The sequence below is a fragment of the Lygodium microphyllum genome, chromosome 30 (assembly GCF_053477565.2).
Source record: "Lygodium microphyllum isolate KBCC chromosome 30, Lygodium_microphyllum_v1.1.10, whole genome shotgun sequence".
Taxonomy (NCBI): Eukaryota; Viridiplantae; Streptophyta; class Polypodiopsida; order Schizaeales; family Lygodiaceae; genus Lygodium; species Lygodium microphyllum.
In genome coordinates this window covers 55,009,028-55,032,713 of record NC_141164.1, presented here as the reverse complement: position 1 = coordinate 55,032,713, position 23,686 = coordinate 55,009,028, and the positions used below count along the sequence as shown (strand labels likewise).

Sequence of the window (23,686 nt, the reverse complement as noted above, 5' to 3'; positions counted from 1 at the left end):
CAAGTGGGAGAGACCACACGTTAGAAATATCCTAGTAGGATATGGATACCTCATAGATGACAAGACAAGTGTTGTGATCATGAATGATGAGAGGAGGGTGATATCTCGCATGAGAGAGTCATGACAACAAGTATTTAGGCATAACGTTTTGAACAATTAGAATAATATACCAAAGGGGAGCAAGGACTATATAGTGGCATCTTTGCATAAGGATTTTTCAATACCTATAGTGGCATAGAGGTTTTTCACTAGGTGGATGATAGAGTGTATGCGTGCATATATGTCACATAGATAATCAGACGCATGCAAGGCAATCAAAAGTGACACCTCAAAGCCCAAGTGGTGGCTAGACATAGAGAGGATAGGTAGAGACTTAGGGAGGAGGCCATAGATTCTCTAGGGGATGATGGTGGCAACAATGGGAGGTAGCAAGGGCATGATTGGAGGTAGGGGTCATGCATCATCTAAGGAGTGGTAGCCACCACAGGACTTATTTGGAGGCTTTCTTATTTGGAATATCACTTGTAGTAACAACCTTATTTCTAACAATACTATTATTATTTTTTTGCAGCACTCCATCACAAACCACAATATTTGCATCACTTTGAACGACAATATGTGGCCTGTATCTTGTAGTGAAAATCTTTTAAGAGCAAAATTGAATATTTACTAAATATAGCCTCATCCAATATGTTGAAATGTCATCATGCTATATATCATCAAAAATCTTCTGAAGAGTAGGTTCTAAAATGCAATCTCTAACCATTTTGAAGTTAATCTGCAAGAAATTTACTATGCCCCTATTTTTTGAGAGAATGTCAAACACTCTTAGAGGGGGTTTTTAGGACCTCAAATCTTCCCTATTTTTGGGACCATATTTTGAAATACATGGAAAGTATGGTATGTCTTTGAATCCTTTTTAGTATTTGCTACAAAAGGAGTCTTGTTAGGTCATATCTTTGCGAAAGAAAGTATGGCTACTATCAAACCACCAAAGCTGCAAAAATGCAAAAGGCTTAAGCTCCAATGAATCGTCGAATAAGTAAAATGGCATAGCAAGTACATCAACTACATTTCCCATATATGTTGCCCACAAACTGCATTTACAAAGAAAGATATCCCATTTGTTTGGAGAGAATATCTTGAAAAGTCTTTTGCTATTTTCAAGAGAATGCTTATGATGTCTCCTATTATGTAATCTCTTGTAAAGAAGCTAATTCCCACAGGAAACAATTAAACTAGATATACAAAGAAATATATTAAATTACTCAGAAACCATAGCCAAGGTGACAAGGCTAAATGATATTACCATTAATGGCTGAGAATCAATTGATTAAAGGTTGCAGCAGCATGGTATGCACCCCAAGCTATGGTGGCCAAGAGTATGCACCATCTTAGATCGTGGGAGGTTGAAACCTCAAACATGAAATGTTAGAAAATGACAAAAAGATCTTTGGCTAGTTACAACTTAGCCTTTCATACTTAACCCTAGTAGGCTAAATATTGACTAAGGTATTAAGGCATTTTTACTCTATTACAAGCCATCCCGGCCTAGAAGAGCTTTGTCCTCAAAGTTGAATTTGGGACAAGATACAAGGATGAGTACAACAATATCTTGAAATAGATAAATTCATGTTGAAATATAAGTCCATGCTCAAGAAGACCAAATAAGTCAATGAAGAAAGACCATGTAAGTGGAACAAACTGCTATCCAAAACAGGCTGCAGTACAAATTTGGCCATATCTTGAAGTAGAAGTGTCAAATTTCCATGTGTGAGGTATAGAACTATAGAGGACAATATCTAGTATCTAGCCATGCCATCAAAATCAAATTTTGATGAGTATTAAGGAATTAACTTTAGTACATAAATTTATTATAGCAAGCTGGTTAATGTTCTGTGAATGAACTATCCTCTTAAAGAAGCCATGGAATTTGTTCAAAATGTGAAGCTTGCTGCCAAGAAGATTCTTCCTTTGGCAAACCCTTACACCTTATAAGATATTCCATAATAACTTGGTTCCTTAGAACCTTGTCCCACTTACCAATAATATTTTCAGGCTCATAAATGATCAAACCATCTTCATCAAGGGAAGGTAGTTCTTCAAGGACTTGGATTTCAAGGCCTACATACTTCTTGAGCTGAGATACATGAAAGACATTATGGATGCATGTAGTTGAAGATAAATCAAGTTGATAGTAGGCACTTAATTGTTTGGTATGGACAATAATACCTATGACCAAGTTTATTATGTCCTCCCTTAAGAGAAGCATAATGGGATTTTGGAGCCTTCAAGAAAACCCATTCACCTTTGTCAAACTCCACATGTCTTCTTTTCTCATCCACATAGATCTTCATTGTCTCTTGATCTTTTCCAATTTTATCTTTGCATTGCTTCATAAGAGCCTCCATCTTCTCTAACTCTTCACATCATGAGCATTGGGATTCACATCATCATAAAATAATGTGGAAGGCACTTGAATCTTATAGCCATATAATGCTTCAAAAGGAGACATTCCAATACTCATATGATTAGTATTATTATAATAAAATTCTATAAGATGAAGCCAATGGTCCCGTGCATTTTGTATATCATGGAAAAAATGACACAAGTAAATCTCTAGCCATTTGTTGACCCTTTCAGTTTGCCTGTCTATTTGTGGATGAAAAGCCATACTGGAAGTCAAAATAGTCTGCATAGAAGAGAACAAACTCCTCCAAAAGCTGCCCATAAATTTAGTATCACAAATGGACACAATCTTTACTAGCATTCCATGAAGCTTAAAGACACATTTCATGAACTGATTAGCCACTTGCTTCGCTGTAAATTGAGCCTTTGTTGGAATGAAATGTGTTGGTTTAGTCAACCGGTCTACCACCACATAAATGTTATCCTACCCGTGTTTTGTTGTAGGTAATCCTATTATGAAATTCACGCTAATATCAATCCACTTCCCATGAGGAATAGGTAGTGGCTGAAGCAAACCACTGGGTCAAAGCATGGAATCCTTATTTTATTGACACTAAGACAACTCATGACATAGTCTTTAACATCTCTTCAAATAACCTTCCAATAAAATATCTTATGGATATTATCAAATATTTTAAATAAGCCATGATGTCTTGCTAAAGGTGAAGAGTGCATCTCTCACAAAATGCAGTCTTTGAAAGATGATTGACGAGTCAAGAAAGCACATCCTTGATATCATAAAAGACCATTATGTCCTTTATAATTTAGATACTCTTCTCCTTTGCCTTACTGCAATTCCTTCATCATTTTGGATGCTTGCTCATCAAGTAAATACTCTTCTTGAATGTCATGGATCCAATCCTTATGTAGGATTAAAATGATAGAGATAGAACATGCCCACATTCTTCATCAGGCATCCCCCCTGCCACATTATATTTTCCAACCATATAAGATATCTCAAAGTCATATCCTTGAAGAGTAGCTAACTATCTTCATTGCTTGGGAGACAAATGTGGTTGTGAAAGGAAGTATTTTAGCACCACACAATGATCACTTGTCTTTATGTAATTGACACTCCTTGTCATCAAACTTTCGACTTTCATAAGCTATGACTCCATGATCTTGACATAAAATAGCCCCAATTCCTCTTCCACTAGCATCCACACATATGATAAACTCCTTAGAGAAATCCAAGCATACAAGGATATGTGTTGAAATTAAAAGAGATTTTTGCTCATTGAAACTTTTATCGGCTATAGAGTCCCAAAAGAAAGCTTTTTTAATCCCATCCATCAATGGAGCCACCACATGAGTATAATTATTGATGAACCTCCTATAGAAGGATGATAACCCAAGAAATCCTCTCAAAGAGGTTGCATTTGTAGGAGTAGGCCATTCTTTAACACATTTCACCTTGTTGGGATCCACTCTAATTCCTTTCTCTCCCATAATATGACCTAAATATTCCGCTTCATCTTCCATGAATGAACACTTTGTCATCTTGGCAAAGAGTGTGTGTCTTTGTAATGTGTCAAAGACCTCTCATATATACTTCAAATGCTTATCGTTGGATTTGCTATAGATAAGGATATCATCAAAGAAAACAATGACTTTTTTAAACAAGAAAAGTAACAATATTTTATTCATGAGGGCTTGAAAAGTAGCGAGTGCATTGGAAAGTCCAAATGGCATAACCAAGAAGTGGTATAATCCCTTCATTCCTAAAAGTTGTTTTGAACTTGTCTCCTTCCTTCATTTGAATTTGATGATAACCCGAACAAAGATCAATTTTGGTAAAGACCTTTGCATCTTTAAGTCCATCCCCAAAAGATTATCAATTCAAAAAATAGGATACCTATTTTTGACCATTGACTTATTCAAATCTTGATAATTTATACACATACAAAATGATCCATCTTTCTTCTTGACTAAGAGCATGGGAGAGGAAAACAATGATTGACTTGGCTGAATCAAACCCATTTGCAGCAATTCTTTGACTTGTCACTCCATCTCTTTGCTCTCAAATTTGGACAAGCAATAGGGAGGTTTGTTGATGGACTTTATATTGGGCAACAAGTCGATAGGATGGTCAACCTCTCGCTTTGGAGGTAAAGATGATGGTGGCTGAAATAAATCCTTGTATTCCTCCAATAGCTCTTCCAATCTTGGATCGCTTTTCTTTGTAAAAGAATATGGTTGATTTGATGATTTCTCTTCATCTACTTTCGCAAGAAAAAGAGTGAAGATACATAACTTGGCATTGATTTCCTTTTGCAAGATGAGTTCTATATATTTGTGGTCTATGCCTTTTAATTCTATGTGTGTTGTCCTTGCCAATTAAATTCCATTTGCATTTTTCCAAATCTAGAGAAAAATTGCCAAGGGTTTTCAACCAATTGCGACCAATAACAATGTCAATAGGCTCCATATCCAAAGTGATCAAATCCACTTATATTGTGCAACAAGGCGATAGTTGAATTGAAGTACATGGACACACTTCTTTGCTAAACTCATATGCACCATTGGCAACTTGTATCTGCAAGGATGATTCCATGTCAATGGGTAGAAACTTTAGCCTGTTCAAAGATTTGGTGTTGACAAAGGATGAGTGATGCTCGTATTATCTATTAAAATGTGTGCAACCTTGTCATTAATAATACCTTTGAGTTTAAGTGTACTTTTCCCTTTGCATCTGTACCATGCATCATGTAAATTAGCACATAAGGACGAATGAGAATCATGAGTGCCACTCGGATCAAATGAAAACCCATCCATGGGATCATAGAATCCTTCATTAGTACATCCTCTTCTTCATGAATTTCTTCAACCATTGGATAAGCATCAACATGTAGTAAATTGCTCTCTTGATCCTCTTCTTCTTCAACTTCCACATCTTAAGTGATTACCATATTGATTTTTGAATTCTTGGCTTTGCACTTTAGCTTATGGACTTGTGACCATTTCTCCCCATAATTAAACATAATCCTTTAGCATGCATTTCTCTAAGCTTGTTGTGAGGAAGGAAATTACTGTTAGAACTATTTTGGGACAGTTTAGGAGCACTTTCAGCTCTTGAAATTTTGTCTCTTGTCTCAACCATATTTCTAAAATTTTACCCCTATTTTTGTGCATAATTTCCACCCTGTTTAAAGGCATAAATAGTAGGAAAATGTGAAAATTTGTTGTTATAACTATTATGATTGTTATAACCCCTATTTTCTTTCTTTAAAGTGTCTCTTGATTGGTTGAAAACTTGCCCATATTTTGTAGGTTTCTTGGAAAAATTATTGCCCACATCAAGGAATATCTTTTAGCCAATTGTATGGCCTAATGTAAATTTTTTTATTGTTCTTCTCCCACCTCTAATAATAGGGTAGGGTCAAGACCAAAAATATATTTATTCAACTTAGCAAAATCTGAAATGCCTTTAACATACATGGAGAGAATTAAGTAGGTGTTGGAGTAGTCTCTAACAGACATCTCTCTTTGAGCACAAGCATAGCATCTTCTTTGAAGCCTTTCTTTTTCCAAAGGGAAAACAAAAACATCAATCATTGCTTGCTTGAACTCCTCCCAAGTGAGAAAGTTTTGCCCAATCTTATTCATGTAATGCCATCAAGTATGGGCGTAACCTTCAAGATGAAGAGTCGCAAAATAAATCTTGGCTTCTTCACTTTGAGGATAAAGGGTGAAGTATAATTCAAGATTTTTAATCCATTCCTCCCACTCTGAAGGTGAAGCATTATTCCCTTTGAAATTAGTGATATTGAAATTTTTCTTATACTCCTTTTCATTGTAAGATGGATGTCCATAAGAATGTTTATTTCATGAACTTTTGTTCCAAGAGTGTTACCTAAAAGTAGGTGGTCCAAAACCATGAGATCAGGGTTGACCATTTGAAACATGCTCTTTATTTGAGATATCATGGGCTGATATTCTCCCATCATTTCTTCCACCTTCATAAACTTGATTATCAACTATATTTCCTTTTTGCACATTAGAGGGCTGATGGTAAAAAGACTTGTAGAAGGGGTTGCATCCATGATAATCATTATCCCATCAATTATTATATTGTTCCCCTTCATGTCTAAGACTATATTTTAGGCTACTAAACTAAGGCCTTATGGTATGAATGCCGTGGATTTATGAAGGGTGATGGTTACCCTTTGCTCTTGATGGATCTCCTCTTTTAAAAGTATACATTACAGGATGAGAACTTTCTTTGTTTGGATGGGATAAATTTCCAACAAGAGGGGTTTGTATGTGGATCTTCAATAGTTTGGGGTTCCCTTTGTGGCTTGCTACCAATTTCTTTTATGGCTGAAATGAGTTCTTGAAATAAATATTTGTTGATTTGTTGCAGATCAATGATGCCCTTATTCACTTATGCCATCCCTTGCAACAAACCTTGATTTGTATATATTAAGCCTTCATTCAAAGTCTTCAATTATTTAGAAAGGCCTTCATTCACATGTTCCAACTCGTTTGACAGTAATAGATAATCATTCACTGCATGTACTTCATGTGTGTCATCTCTTTCTTGATGTGTAATGTAAGCAATTCCAATGCTTAGGTCCTCATCAATTTTCTCAAAATTATTGGCTTCATTTGTATAATTTTGATCCTCTTGTAAATTCTTGACATCCTCATTCAATGCTTCAGAAATAGGGTCTTTCTTCTTATTCCTAGCCATTAGAAGACAATGTTATAGTAGTAATAGACACTCTATCAATAAATCCCCTATTTCTCACAAAATATAGCACAAATCACAATGCTTAATAGCCTGATGGGAAGATTATTATATGGGGATATATAGATCTCAAAATATATCAACTTTGGTTGGATACTTTATGTGAAATAATGATAAACAATGTTCCCTTGTATGTTCTATGGGTGCTATCTCACTGTACCTACTATCAGTAAATCAACAACAATAACTTGAGCTCCCAATATTGGATCAACGAACTTTTTGATTCAATCAAAGCTTAAGATCCTCTCTTCAAATGGAGTTATCAAGTTCTCAATATGGATCAAGACAAAATTTTCTATAATGGAATCTTCAATGTTGAATAAAAGTTTCATGCACCTTGTCCACAACCTACAAGTGCCCTTTTGACCTTGTGGGAGTGCCATGAGTGAAAGTTATCCTTGTAAACCTTTGTAGTAAAATGAAGAGGGTTATGGGACACCTATAGGGCTCAAGAATGACTTGTAGATTGGTAGGTACCTGTTGTATAGACTTGTGAAGCTGTCACCACCTTTATGTATCCAAAGAATAAGAGATACCCTACACCTCTTCCAATATTGTTTCAATGGAACCTTAGCCACCTATAACTCTCTGAATAGGACCGATCACTGATGTGCTACTATCAAACTCTGACAATGGGCATGTACTTGCACCTAAACTTGAAAATTGCATGGGCTTCGAGACTTGAGGGGTATGCAAAGTTCCTCCTCAAGCCCGATTGTGCACCCCTTCAAGGGTCATAATCAAGAAGGGAGAGTCACCTCACTATTGTCTTCCCGACTCATTTGGTATCTACTTTTTCCTCACGGGAATCAACATGGCAAGTACATTCTAATGGTTAATCAAACAAGGATGCTATGCATTGACTAAAAAATCCTTTGAATTCTTCAATGAAATGCAAGTGGGTATTAGGAAATGACTCAATTGAAAGGGCTATGGATAGGGCATTACCCTTTTGCACTAACTCACTACTTTTACAATATCTCACTTACCATTTCATCATTATTTCAGTCCTATAGCATCAATGTTCAATCATCCAACCAAATTCCAAGTTAGGTAGGTAGTAAATAGCATTTATACAATCAATTTGGCATCAATATATGAATGGATAGGAAAGAGAATTCATAAATCAATCACAATTAGTCCTAGGTTGAATTCTACAAGCCCTTCAATGGTGATTTAAGAGGATCTATTACACTTAATCTCTCTTTATCAACAATAGGACTGGTTCAACGATTGGATGAAAAGAGAGATTAAGCTAAAGCAATAGAATTACCTCTTAATGTTGATGAAGAGTAGTAGATAAACCCCAACCAATCAATATTTAGCACAATCCATCTTTAATGGATCAATATTGAAGATCATATGGCCAGCTTCAAGAAGACTTTGTCCCATGATGATTGCTCCCATGTAATTTCAGCTCCCAATCATTAAGATTACTCCAATGCATCAAGAGAATCCAATGCTTGAATAAAAGCCTACAATGATTTGTTGGAGAAGATCCTTTGAGCCTTAAAGAATGCAAATTCTTGATAAAATCAAGAATTCCAAGAATTTTCAAGGAATTTCATGTTCAAAAGGCTAAAAATGGCTTCAATCTTGAAGGAATGCTAGGTACGAGTTAGCCAAGAAAGATAGGGAAGAAGCACGATTTGAATTTTGATGTAGTATGCACCATCGACCCATTCGATATCTCGAGGACATGGAGGAGATATTGCGGTTTATGTCAATACGAAGGCTGTATGGAGCTTTGAGTGACCGCAATGTCTCACGAAGGGGCGGAGGTCTCAACTGAGGAGTGGGAATTCTTGAGGGGATTTAATCCAAAGGTGATGACGTGTTTAGGGTTTATCATATCTACATTTTATATGTGACAACTAATTGACTATTTCAATGTCCAGTAAAAAATATACAATGCGACACGGTCACACAGATGGCATTTCTGTCTGGAGCATATTGACAAAATGCACTCCACAATAGATTGTGGTATTATGGCAAAGTTCGAGCAAGAGAGCCGACGACGAGCAACATATCCAAATATTTTAATAGATGAGATGGATCATTTTGGGAACTTGCAAAGTATTATCATGGTGGATTACCATAGCTTCTCCATGATCCTATTCGATATGCAGTAGTTCAAAGTGGTAGTTGAAGGAGCTGGGGTAACAATTCGATGAAGTCCATCTGGATTTCTCAAAATAGATTCTGAAAAAATATAGATGGATTTGCGTGAAAATTTTGTATTGTCGGTCCATTGTGAAGAGGTGCATGAACTCATTTTTTTTTAAATTTTATTACGACGTGGTACATGTCATAAAATTTAAATATCTCTTGTACATGATTTTGAATATGTAATTTTCTATCCAAACCCCTAACAACCTTGATGGTGGTATGTTCTACCTTCATCTCCCCAAAGTGTGAGAGTATATGATCAAAGCAATGTTGCCAGCATAGATGAGAATAGTATGCTAATAGAGGGGTCGATATTTCAAGGGGTGGAGGCTACTGAAAGCTTGGAGCATGTAGAGGAGCCAAAATCGGGTAACAATGATGGAAATATAGGAGTCCAAGAATTCTTTGAGAATAAGGTCGACTCATCCTTTTGTGGTGACCTGTCTATTGACCTTTCACTGTATGCGGAGTTATGTTAGGAGATTGACATGGGACCATAGGATACTTTATACTTGGAGCATCCACCTACTCAATTCATTGACGAATCACTTATAAGGATATATAAGATAAGTGTTGTAAGTAAGATCATTTTTTAAAGATTCATATTGCCATGCTTTCTTGATTTATATTGATTATGTAGGTGATTTTTGTGGATATTTGGATCCACACTATGAGTCGAGGGATGAGCAACGTGGAGTTACACGAGATCTTCACACACATGTCTCCATATCAGATGGCTCGATTCAGAGATATGGCAAACCAAGAGCTATCTCCGACACCATCAGGCCATTTTGTTAGATCTATATCAGTGCAATGTGATGCTTTAGTTTCTAGTAGACAAGGTCGACGCTTTAGACTTGGGTCAGACGGAGGGAGTGATTTTGGGGGATTCTATGGAGACGTGGCTGTAGTGAGCCCAGAGTCATCTTGAGGTACAGGTGATGCTCCTTGCAGTTGTATTGCAAGTTCGAGAGAGCGTGGCTCAGGTGGTTGTTGTGGAGGTAACAACGTAGTGTCTCCATCATGTCGCTCTGCTGGAGTTGTGTCACCTATGGGATTTGTCACACCTATGGGGATGTCTACTCCAGTCACCCCAGTTTTTGCTCAGCTGTCCCCACAGGTGGCATCCCTATGGGTGCTACTCCAAGAGATACTACCCCCGTAGGTAAACCAAATGTACAGGGGGTCTTCTAGATATTACTAGGAGCATGGTCATAGGTGGGAGAGGACACATATTAGGCATACTCTAGAGTGATATGGATACCTTATAGATAATAGGACAGAAGCCATTATCATGAATGAGGAGGGGAGGAGGGTGATGGCTCATATAAGAGAGTTGTGCCAACAAGTTTTTTGGCACAATGTATCTGATCATTGGAAGAACATACCGAAGGGAAGCAAGGTCTACATAGTAGCATCCTTGCATGAGGAGTTTCTCGTACTCGCCCCAGTAGATAGGCTTTTCATAGGCTAGATGGTGGAGTGCATGCATGCGTACATGTCACACAGACAATTAGATGCACATGACTGGTGCTGATTCAGTGAGGAGGCTACAGGTTCTTCAAGACGTTGGAGACAACATCACGAGTCATTGAGGGCACTTGTGGAAGCAGGAGTGGTCCTTCATCTTGGGAGTGTCAACCACATGACTTATTTGGAGGACTTTATAATTTTTTCTTTTATTCTGCTTGCTTTTTTTTTGCAATATCCCTTGTATTGACAATTGTGTTTCTAATAGTTGTATTTTGTTTTCTTTGCAGTACTCCATTACAAACCGTGATCCCACTGGCCTAGAGACTTGAGATGCAAAGACACGCGGTCTCACTGCATTGATTCACCAATTTTATGGACATGGCGGCCCAATAAGCCACTCATCTTTCTTGTCCATAGTTAGTAATTTTCATTAAAATACATTATTGTATGGTGGACTGATGTGTAGTTTTTTCTTTATTTGCAGAGTCTATTTGATGCTCCTTTGGGATGGGACGAGTTTTCCAATGGCGATGATCTATAGCTCGCCCTTGGATCCATGAAGCACACATCCTCTTCTTTTTTTATCATGTGATTTATGTAGGCATTTTCTATGCACTATGTTATTATCATCCTTTGTATCTTGCCACGATTCTATTGTCACTTTCATTACACAATCTTTGTACTCATTTTATGTATCCATCTTATGGATTCAAGTACACTTTACCTTCATTTTGACGAGCGTTGTACACTTTACTGTAACTATTTTATATGGCTCAAATATAACACATAGTGCTATTTGTGGCAGGGAAGTTTGTTGCCCTATCATAATTTTTTTTTCATGTAATGGTCACTATTAGCGTAGCCAATTTACTGCATGCGTCGGTATATTAGCATCGCAAATCATTGCTATATGCGTCGCTGTCCATGTCACATATTTGCGTCGCACGAATAGCGACACATATAGCGACATATATAGGGATGATGGGGGAAAATTTTTTAATGAACATTTTTGTCACTTTGAACATCAATTTGAGGCATGTATCTTGTAGTGGAAGTTTGCCAATTATTCTAATCTCTGCATGCAAAGTATATTTGAACATTTTTAAGAGGAATTGAAAGAATGTGATCCCATATATCTTCTTTGATTTTAAATTTACTCAAATTGATAGAGTCTCTAGTTGGGTCTCTTATTGCAGGATGCAAGTTGCTTTAATATTTAGACCCAACACATTCCATGCAATAAATACAAGGATATTTTACATTTATCCCATTACATATTCCAAGCATACATTTGATAGTTTTTAAGTCATTGCTCATGTGTCATTTCACATTAAAATTACCAATCCCATTAACCATCAACATTTCTCCTTAATTTTTGAGACTTAATAATGTTTGTAATACTTGTATGAGTGAATAACCATTTCAATGTTTGATGATTCTTACTTGGTACTTGAGCTACACCAACCCACCAAATCTCCATCTCAAACTCAAACTTATGCACTAGTGCTTAACCCCCATCATTGATGTACTCCAATATCCTATTCATGATGCAAATGCTGACACTTTCCATCTTTTGTCCTTTTTGAATCTATGCTTCATCTAACTTCAAGAAAAACTTCAAAACACCGTGACATTCCTCTATTATGAGTCTATACATATGAACCATTGCAATTTGCACTCTTCTTAGATCAACCCATATATTATTAAATGCAATGTATTCAAAACTAGATTTTCTTTTTATCTTTTCGTCTAGCATAGACGTTTCAATATGAATGTATTTCCCTAAAACATGTGGAATCTTACATCCTATTTTTAATCAGCATGTGGAAGATATTTTACCCTAAGTGTCAATCTTGAGGAGATTAGTCTCTATTTTAAGTATATTCATTAAATGGTCATTGTAAGGCTATGTGTAGGCTATAAGCACATGGACCATTGTCCTCATCTCTCATCTTATCTTGGAACACATCATATTTGAGCCTGCTATGTATTAATCATATTTTTTTCTTCCACACTTATTGGCTATTGTGTAGAGGACTAGACACTACCATTGCCTAGAGCAATTGGTAAGATCTTCCTATCATGGTTGTATAACTTGAAGAGGTATTGCTAAACATTTTAGTAGATCAACCACAAATGAATCTCACACTGATAAGAAAGTGAGCACAAATAAGAGAATGGTAAAATAGTGCTTGATGTGTCAAAAGAAGATGCAGGAGCAAACAAATGCGATTTTGGTGGACATATCTCAAAAATACAAATCCTCCCAGGTTTCAAAACAAAAACAGTGGGTTGAAAAGGTGATCTTGACATAAATTACAAGATGAGAGTAATTAATGGATGACCCCTTCAATGTAATAAATATTCTCTTATTAATCATATCTGAGCAACCATATTTGGTGGTTTCATTCTTCCAAAATCTCAACTAATTAGGAACTAAATTATTTTCTTACATGTGCCTTTTTTGAAGCATTTTTTGCCCTAATGACTAGATCACCAAATAGAGAATCAACAAAGGAATGGAAAAGGTAATTATATTGTAAAGGAATGGGAAATGATCTTTGGGTTATATTTTATTCAAATTTTTATAATCCACAATTTGATCTTGGCATTCTTTCTAGGTACCATTCTAATAGGAGATAGCCATGTAACTCCATTAAAATATGCAAGAAATCCAACCCTAAGAAGCTTATCAAAATCTTCTGTAGCGTGCTTTGCATATTTTGGATTGATTTGGTACCTCTTTCAAACTATTGGCTTAGAATTTGTCTTTAGATTGATCCTATTGTAACATAAAGTTGGGTCAAATGCTCTCATATTTGTATATTCCTATGGAAAAATATCCTAAAATTTCTTCATAACTCCAACAACCTTTTCTTGAACTCTTTATCTATATAGATGCTTAGTTCATAGGCTTAGGATTACCTATTATATTAAAATTTATATCATATATTTAAACTTTCAAAAACCTTAATAGAGTGTCTCATAATGTGCTTATATATTGATTTTTCCTAAATAAGAGCCTACTGTCTAATATCTAAATTTCTTGATGACTATTGTTCTCCCTATTGATCCTTTATCCTTTCCTAGTTATCATAGTCCGATTGTTTAACATTAGAACCTTGCATGTCAACATGTGGACTAAATTTTTTGTACCTTTTAGGAGAGCTGCGCTATTTTTTCCGCATAGAGATAACCAAGACTCCAAAGGGTATATGGTTTTCACAGAGACAAAATTCATTGGATATGTCAAGGAAGTATGGTATGGCTAACTTTTAGCCTATTTCTATACCTTTGGATGTTAAGGCTAACCTTAGTGCACATGAGGGTGACTTGATTGAGAAAGTCATTATGAATCGAAAGATTACCGGCAACCTTATCTTTTTTATGATCACTAGGCCAGACCTAAACTACACACTTATTTTAGAGAGTTTATTTATGGAGTCCCACAAGAGTTCCTCGAAAGCCACGTTTGGATTTAGTGCACCACACATTATGCTATGTCAAGTCCACATTGGAATATGCCTTATTCTATGGTATAGATGTACTATTGGACTTACACGTTTATACAAATGTAGATTGGACTAGTAGTATTTCAGACAAGAGATCTACCATTGGCTTTACGTTTTCCTTTCATAGAGATAGCATTACTTGGGGAAGAAAGAAGTAGTTGAGAGTTACCTAGCAAAAAAGTAGAGTAGAGAGATGCTGCAATCGCTACATGTGAGGTAGCTTGGTTACACAAGCTTCTTAGTGATTTAGGAATGCAGGTGGATAAGAAGGTTATCATCTCCTCTGAAAAACTTAGCAGCATTCAATTGCATATTCAATTGCAAAAGAACCCAAACACATAAAAGCCCATTATCATTTCATTCCGTAGAAGCACGTTCTAGCAAGTGATATTGACTTGGTTTATGTCAACATAGAGAATCAAGCTGTTGATATTTTTACTAAGGCCTTGGGAGGTGAAAAGCTTCGATGATTTAGGACTATGCTTGGAGTTCAAGATCTCATCTTGAGCTCAAGGGGGGGAGTGTTGAGATGTGGAGCTCTACATGAGTTAGCATACACTACGTGCCTTGGTAATGTGGCATTATATAACATGGAGAAAATAGAGATGGATAACCTCTCAAAGGTAATAAAGAAACTATTCTAACTTGAAGAGTTATTTCTAGAGTTTGATAAACTCTAGTTCATCCTTACTAACTTGGGAGATAGAAAAGCTATTGATGAAATGTTTCCACCAATGCAAATGATGTTATCATGCATTCTGCTAGTGTGTCAAAAAGAAAGCAATTGTCATAGGTAGACTCGCTACACACCAATCATAAAAGAGATCTATGCATCCATTCATCAATGTTCAAGCTCTCCCCGGAATTCAAAAGAGATTTGCCTTGTAACTTTGGAATTGGAGTTGTCTTTGAATGACCATCTCTTTCAAGATTATACTACAGGATTAGTCTCTAAGTGATTTGTAGGGTCCACAAATGTGCTTGTAGGGGAAACTTCAAGAGGCTCCATGTTTAATGAGGATGGCAACAATCTAATATTTGAGTATGGGCTAACTAGTGTGGAGTAGCTCAAAGAATGGCATCAACTATAGAGTAGTTCGACTTGAGAGACTATTGGTGGCTCATGTGTTCCAAGATATTTGGGATCTTAGGTTGGTGAAGTATCCCCAAGAGGTGTGAATGCACATGAACATGATTGCTCAAAAGTTCTCAAATTTGTCCCAGTTGCCACAGAGTGAGGAAGATACATGGTGATTGAGAGAATGGAAATGAAGATTCTGAAAGTTAGAGTACCAAAACTAAGATCATAATGACTATAATGATACATTGAACTAGAGCCAAAAAATACAAGTAATCAACCAACCAAATAAGTTGAAATAGTACATAAGGCACAATGGCCAAACAATGCAACACATATGTCCAAGTATAAGAGTACAATCTAATACCTTATAGTAAGCTCAAGCATCCATGTCAATCTCCATGTTACTCGATTTTCAATGTTGTTCTTGCTTGCCTAATCTTACATGATCGATGCAAACAGGTTTGTCTCTTGGCAATGGGGTGGTGCATACAAGTATACAAATTTATACCTTATATAATGCATGCTACTTGATTTTAAGCCTCATTATTGATTTCCTAATCTTATAAGATTAGTGAAAATAGGTTTTTCTCTTGGTACTACAATCCTCTGTGTATATATTCACCATTTCTAGGATAAACTTGCATTCCATTTGAGAATATCCAAACTCCAAAAAGTATACCATAAACTATTCTATAGGCTTCTTGAAATTAGTAAGAATATCAATGCACCCACTACTTTCTCTTCCAATCAACAAGGAGTGATTATGATTAATGTTGGTATCAATATTTTAAAAATGCTATTTCAACATATAATGCTCTGCACACTTAACAATTGTTGTCATTTTTCTACTACTTACTTAAGTCAATTCAGCAACAAGAGCTACTAGGCTCACCATTCTCATGGAACTTGCATTTTTCAAAAGTGAGACTTACTTTAATATATTTAGTAAAAGATGTAATATGGTGAAGAGAGAGATTTTTGGAAAACTCAAAAATTCGACAATTTGCTACATGTAGTATTGATATTCACTCTATCTTTCTCTAAAGTTTATTACATCTAAAACATCATGATTGCATCATAATATGGATGTTGATACTAAAGCCCACAAGAGCTCATTTGTATATATTTGATATCTCAATGGAAAATACTTATAACTAGTGAAATCACTTTTCTTTGATTTGTAACAATGAGGGCTATAATGTTGACTACTAGTACCATGCACACACACTATTACGTATAATTCACATTTAGTTAACCTGTACTAGCCGAAAATAGCCCATGTTATCCTAGTTGCAACTATTGAAATCACTACTATCTAATTTATGACCATGAGGGCTACCATGCTAACTACTACCATGATGAACACACTACTAGTGATACTTCACATTCACTTAGCATGTACTAACATGACATAGCCTAAGTGTATTATAGGATAGCATAGCCTATGTCTATGTGTACATTTTTTGCTATCTTAGTAGTTTGTAGCCAAGCATACATCTATCTTAAAATTATCTACCCTAGCTTGGCCTATATCTAATTGTCCACCTATCCCACACTTACATAGACTAGCTTAGTCTAGGCTAAGCTAGCCTAGACTAAGCTATCTTAGTAGTTTGTAGCTAAGCATACATCTATCTTAAAATTATCTACCTTAGCTTGGCCTATATCTAATTTTCCACCTATCCCACACTTATATAGACTAGCTTAGTCTAGGCTAAGCTAGCCTAGACTAAGCCACACATGCTCAATCAACTAAGGCACTAGTCCATTAAAGTTATACACCTTTAATACTTTCTATAAGTGTATATAGAAGAAAATCATGCATCCACGAATTCTCACTAATCTCTCTCTCATAAGATAAATTAGTATCTCTCTCTCTCTCTCTCTCTCTCTCTCTCTCTCTCTCTCTCTCTCTCTCTCTCTCTCTCTCTCTCTCTCTCTCTCTCTCTCTCTCTCTCTCTCTCTCTCTCTCTCTCTCTCTCTCTATGCATACATAGAAGCATATCTCTCTCCAAATTAGATAGATTGAGAGAAAGAGGGAGACAACTTATCTTGATGATATTTCTAGCAGGTACAACATCGATAAGAAACATAGAGAGAGAGAGAGAGAGAGCGGGAAGTGCAAAAAACGTAGTAGAATAGTCATGGGAATATTTTAAACAAGCATCACTTAAGCCATGCACATCACATAAGGCATGAAAACAAGTTTAGTGACATCATTTCTGGCATTACTCAATAACCTCATCAAAGCAACACTTGTGGTGAATAATGTGTTATAAATGCGTGGGATTGATCATGGTTTAAAAGATGCTAAGTTACTACATTTTCTTATGCAATAGCATCATCTTTTGATATGTCCCTTTCCTTGTTGCTAGATATTCATTTGGTTGACATGCACATGCTTGGCTGTGGTCACATGATGCTACTATGTGCAAACAGAGAAAATGATATGCAAGCGTAATTATAGGAACCATTTGAGTGAGCACTATGTTTATCTTCATCATTTAGAGATAGTGAGTGGGCATGTAAAAGAGATAGTTCTAGAAGAATACATTTTAGTTGGAATTAGGGAATCCATTAGAGTCAATTATACGACACTCACCCTTCATAAAGGAAGTAAAGAAACATAGATCTAAAAAGTTGGTGCAAATATGAAATGTGTGACAAAAGAGATTTGAGAATGAAATGTCGAAAGGACATCACTTGGTGCAAACATGAAATGTATGACAAAAGAAATTTGAGAATGAAATGTGCGACAAAAGGAAGTTGAGAATCAAATGCTAGAAGGACAACACTTCGAAAAGGGTATTCTTCAGTAAAGCTTTGACAACATCAACTAGGTTGGTCCATGCAATTTTTTCGGAATGATAGATACAACATTTCCTGCACGAGAAAGACTATCGAGTTGCACGAGAAAGACTATCGAGTTGCCACGTGAGGCTTTGTCATTTTATGACCTTAAGTGTAATTAGGATACCATGTGCCACATTGAACCTTAGGAAAGGCATACCTGAAAACGCAACCAGAAAAAGACATAAATGAGAAGCTGAATCGTAAAGAAGCTTTTAATAATTATAGAATGACACAAAAAAAAGCTTCCAGTTGGATACTTAGTGATATTGGAAGTGCCGCATAGGCTTAGGCTTAGGCTTAGCATCCCTTGCCCTCTAGTGCAAGGAATACTTAAACAACTGTTCTTCTGGCGAAGCACAGTTGTGAGGAGGTTCAGGTGTTATGTGTACGCGAGAATTACGAAAACTACGAGGCAGAGGAAACAAACGATACCTCGGCTAATTTGCAGTATCGGTAAAAGATGAGATGATGATTACCTGCTTGCCAATGGGGAGATCGTCGCAGTCGATGCCACGGTTTAGCTTCTTGAATTTCTTCACGGAGATGTGGCCCTCCCTGGCGAGGTCGAAGCACGTGTCGCCCTTCTCCACCACCACCGCAGAGTTGCACGAAGTCGCCGCAACCCCGATGTCCTCCACGCGCACTACTGCAGCAAAACATTACAAGCATATTCATCAAATCAAATCATGATCGTATGCCCATTTCTCACAAAAAACAAATCGGGATCCAGTTTCCCGTCCTCAATATATATAAACCATCCTATCACAGCTCGCGAGTGCAGTACCAACAACCATTCATAGCTAGCCACACGCACGCTATTCCGTTTTAACTCATAGCCACACCCTATATAATCAGATGGCTAGCTGCGCCTCACATTAATCGAAGCAATCCTGCATAGTCGCAGCATATATGTATCGCAAGTCCACATTGATCAGAGACCCATACATATCAGAAACCCTGCCAGCATCATCATCGTTGCTAGTATTGCGGCAGACATCTTCTTCCCAAAGACACCAGCCATAATTGTTATAATCGCCTCTACTGATCGCTGCCTTGAATGCCTACAACGTTGCGTTGATGTTAATTGGCGATAACAATCGGCCGGCCGGTTGCACTGGGTGCAGACAGTACTCCTCTTACCATATATATACTGAGACGATGGGAGCTCCACCAACGATATTATCGCCACCGGCGAGCTTATAATTGTTTTATTTTCGCATTAAGCTAATATAAGAACCTTCTAATTCTGACCGGCTGCGCTTGTACGATCATTTTTCTGCGTTTCTAACATTTCTCCCTTTAATTGTACCATTCAATTGGCATTATCCTAATGGCGTGATCTGCCGCCTGGAGCTCCCATTCGACGTTTCGCATTTGTTACCGTTTGCTCTGTAGAGGTCTCTGTATTAGAAACAGCTAGTCTTGCATGATTAGCGCCCTACGGTGGCGTGAATTAGTGCTCGTTACAGTTTTAAGTAAACGACACAGTGATGGAACTTAGCGCTCATGTCGAACGTTGTTGTACTGTATTTTTGTGTGAATCTCTATATAACTCTAGGCACTTGTGAATTGCATATGATCACGGTAACAACTTAATATGGGACTTACTCGAAGAACATCGCATGTAAGAGGAGCTGCGATATTGATCTCGTTCCTCCTCGGTTTTGTGGCAAATGGTGTCACAAGATTGTAAAAAAGAAAAATGGAGACTACGCCGTTGCACAAATCTGCATCGCACAAGGGTATGGTACATGAGTGGCGATACAATCTCTATGGTGGAGGGCTCGCACAACCCTCCCCAAAAGCCATAGAGATGCGGGCGGTGACATTCCCTGTGCATCACTAAAGCCAAGATAGAGTGTTGTACAATAAATTCAACTGATCATCTATAGAATTGATATTTCACTTATTGGTTCCTTCCTCCTCTTGTTTACAACTAAGGAGTTCTTGTTTTGGCAGTCTTTGCAAACTAGTTTGGCTGAGTTGGTTGATTGTATTGTGCTGAGCATCTCACTTTTTTCAAGAATGGAGAGGTAGAGAACCTGTACATTGCATTGCCATTGAAAACATTCCTTGTACAGATGCACATTCATGGCACTCATGACTCCTTGTGCAAGAGACCATAGAATGCCAAGGTGGCTTTTCAAAGAGGAGATCAAATGGCATCCAACAACATCCAATTGATTGTCTTGTACTGTTCTCAAAGAGTTGTCTTTCTTTCAAGCAATAAGGCTACCGTAACTTCACATGTAATTAGCTCCTCATAAGACTAGATGTATCCTCATAAATGTGAATTCATAGTCAAAATTCATCCACATGCATCCATCCCACCCACATTCAAAAAGGATCTGTATAACACCATTTCTAGCAAGATCAATTTCCATCAAGTTACTTCCATTCATGTATACTCTAATATCTTTTGTATTCTTGTTCAATCCATCCTTTAGAAGGTCGATCAATTAAGCCCCATGTAGATTCTTTTCAAACAAAGAAGTGCACTTGTAGTACGTAATTGCCACATGCCAGTGTAGCATCCAAGTTGCCAATGTGCATATGTATACTATGTGTGGGAGCTTTCACTCAACCGCCAAGACCCTCGGACCGCTTATTCTTTCAAGCGTTCCAAGCCGAGCACTAATGGCTACCTCTCACGTAGCCGACGCGCCATTCATATCTACAAGTGTAGTGAGCTTACCTCCGTGCCGTTCAAGTTACCTCCTCTCCCACGCACTCCGGTAGCTCCACGATCCAAGTGTAAGCTTCAAGCAAGCTCCATCCTCAAGCTCCACGCTCCAAGCTCCATCGCCGTGAGCAAGACAAGAGAAGAGAAGAGAAGAGAAGAAGAGAGGAGAAGATGGAGAGCTTCTCTACCCCACGGTCCCTCACCCTCACACACTCACTCCCTCTCTCAAGCACAAGCTCAAGCAAGCAAGAACAAGAAGAAGAAGAAGAAGAGGAGAGCCACTTTTTGCCACACACAAGAATGAGCTTCTCATTCACTTTTCAGCTTTATATACAAAACCCTAAATCCCTTTTGGGCGGTCATCCCCTTTTTCCCTTTTTTACATGGCCGGTCGTAGCCCAGACCCTTTTTCCCATTGTCCTTCTATCTTCCTAGCTTCCTTTCCACCACCCGTCTACATTTACAAATTGCACGGGTGAGAGCCCGGCACTCTTTTATACGATTTCAGGGTGCACCTTTTTATTTTAAAATGCGCCTTTCCCCTTTTGTATTTGGCTTGGACTTTTAAGGTTGCCCTTGCGCTTTTGTCCTTTTCTCCTATTCTTTCTTTGGTCGGCTGCCTTTTTTCCGCCTTTGCCCTGCGTCTTTTTTATTTCCTTTTGCTTTCTTCGTGTTGGGGTTAACATTACCCCCTGCTAGACGAGTGCCAGTCCCATGGCATTCACCGTCGTAGGTAGCAGGCTATAGCATGCATCGAAGACGTGGGTGACAAGGACACGTGTAGTTGCCATGATAGAGTGTTGCTAGTGGTGGGGAGGAAGGTCGTTGGGGGCACGTTGGTGGGTAAGTTGTAGGTGGTAGGGCAATGGGAGTTGGTAGTAGGGCTGTTCTTTGAGGGGGTTTCATTGATGAAGTACAACTGGCGGTTTGTTTAGGGATTCTGTACATGATGATTCTTGGCAGGCTTACAGGGTGAGAAGGATAGGAATTCAGAGTTGAGTGTTGATGAAGAGCGAACAACACCTTCGTTGGAGTCTTCAATGCCTGCAATTGGAAAACCTCTCATGTGGTCTCTCCTTAAGGGGTAGTGCTAGTCTTCTTATCGTGCACAAGACATATTTTGATTAGTTTGGGAGCCAAGTCAAACTCTAAGCAAGCCTGGAGTATTGTCCTGCACTTGAGGACCCAAACTGTGTATATACTTCAGTGCAGGTATTATGTGAGTGCTTGTGCATACTTAGATATTACTTAGTTAGAAGATTGTCGGCATGGTTTCTTATATAGCAATGGGTCAGTGAAGCAAGGGGCTAAGTTGATGGAAAATTTTGTCAATGAAGATGGGGAGTACACTTGAAGATTGCTTGAGACATCATTAAGGGCTTGTCAAGGCCATGTAGCATAATTGAGCTCCTTGATTGGTAGCTAGTGACTACTTTTTGTGCTTGAGAAGTATGGTGTACTTTTCCATTGTCTTTGATGCCTTGCTTACAATTGTTGATTGTAATGGCATTGAGATGAAGGGTATGTCCTGCCCTTGATGTGCCCTGAACAATTGTGGGGGATGTACAAAGGGCTAGGGAATTAGGGACGAAGCCAGCCGACCAAGGTCACTGGATGTACCTAATTTGAGGACCCCTAGGTGTGGTGCTGTGATCGTGTGTACTTTTTTTTTCTTTGTCTTTGTCTTTTTCTTTTTCTTTTTCTTTCTTTCTTTCTTTCTGTCTTTCTTTCTTTTTCTTTTCTTTTCTTTTCTTTTTTTTCTCCCTCTTTTTTTTGTGGAAAAAGTGAATACAATCAATGCCATACATTGAGGTTGTTAGCCTTTCATTCGGATTGAGAAATGTTGGGATTCAAAGGCTATGAAGAATTGATATTACAGAGATGATTGTGTCACCAACCTTGATGCTAGAGGAACTGTTGTTGAGATGAAGAGATACACTTGAGATTTTGCAAACCTCTTTGTAACATGTGAGACAGTGAACAATTGAGGTAGCACTTGGAGTGAGTTGTGCATGGACAAGGGCAGAGCATTTTGCGAATTGAATCCTCGATGATGAAGAGACATTCGCCCTTGTTGAGAGCATGGCGCCTGCCCGAACATAGAGTTTGGCCAAGAAGGAGGAGGTAATCAATGATTATGCCTTGACCATGCTTAGTTGCAATATGTGCTTTTTTTGTAGAGGTGTCCTTGGGTTCTCATCCAGTGGCGTTTTCGTCCTGGCTTTTGTTTCTTGGTATTCCTATCACTTCCTCCATAATGGTTCTTTGTGGGGTTGGTGGTCTTGTGGTGACTTGGATATTAAACGCTTCTAGATATTGATCTATGTCATTCTGCATCAACTTGTCACTTTGTGAGAGTACATGCTCGCTTGCGTTAAGTACATCGGACCAATGCAATCATGTTAAGATATAATTTTTCAGAATGCTATGATGTCTATTGGGATGCCTATTTCATTGCTTGTTAAGGTCACATACATTAACAAGAGGTAACGGGAATGTGTACAAGTGGGGATCTTGCCCCTTTACTCATCAAAAAGCAAAATGTTTTGGCATGCTGACTTGTCAAGCTACTTGTACATCATAGGGGTTTAGTCGATAGGTACAAGGAGGGGTGAGTCCGATTGGCTAGGTGACCGGCGTGGTGCTAATGTGGGGCTACCATGAGGCTGGACAGGGAATATGTCGGCTGGGACATG

At 37.9% G+C, this 23,686-nt stretch overlaps 1 protein-coding gene across 2 annotated transcripts; it reads right to left on the bottom strand.

Moving 5' to 3' along the window:
- Window positions 1–18,101: 18,101 nt before the first annotated feature.
- LOC148009864 (secreted LysM effector Blys4-like) lies at window positions 18,102–19,438 on the bottom strand. 2 transcript variants are annotated; one of them, XM_087673402.1, is made up of 3 exons: window positions 19,253–19,438; window positions 18,784–18,953; window positions 18,102–18,464 (listed from the first exon to the last, which is right to left on the bottom strand). In XM_087673402.1, the coding sequence occupies exons 1-3, from the start codon at window positions 19,326–19,328 to the stop codon at window positions 18,450–18,452; spliced, it is 261 nt and encodes an 86-aa protein (XP_087529528.1). In that variant the 5' UTR covers window positions 19,329–19,438; the 3' UTR covers window positions 18,102–18,449. The 2 variants fall into 2 exon arrangements, with proteins under 2 accessions (XP_087529528.1, XP_087529529.1); XM_087673403.1 differs by having other exon boundaries at window positions 18,784–18,950.
- Between the last annotated feature and the right edge of the window lie 4,248 nt (window positions 19,439–23,686).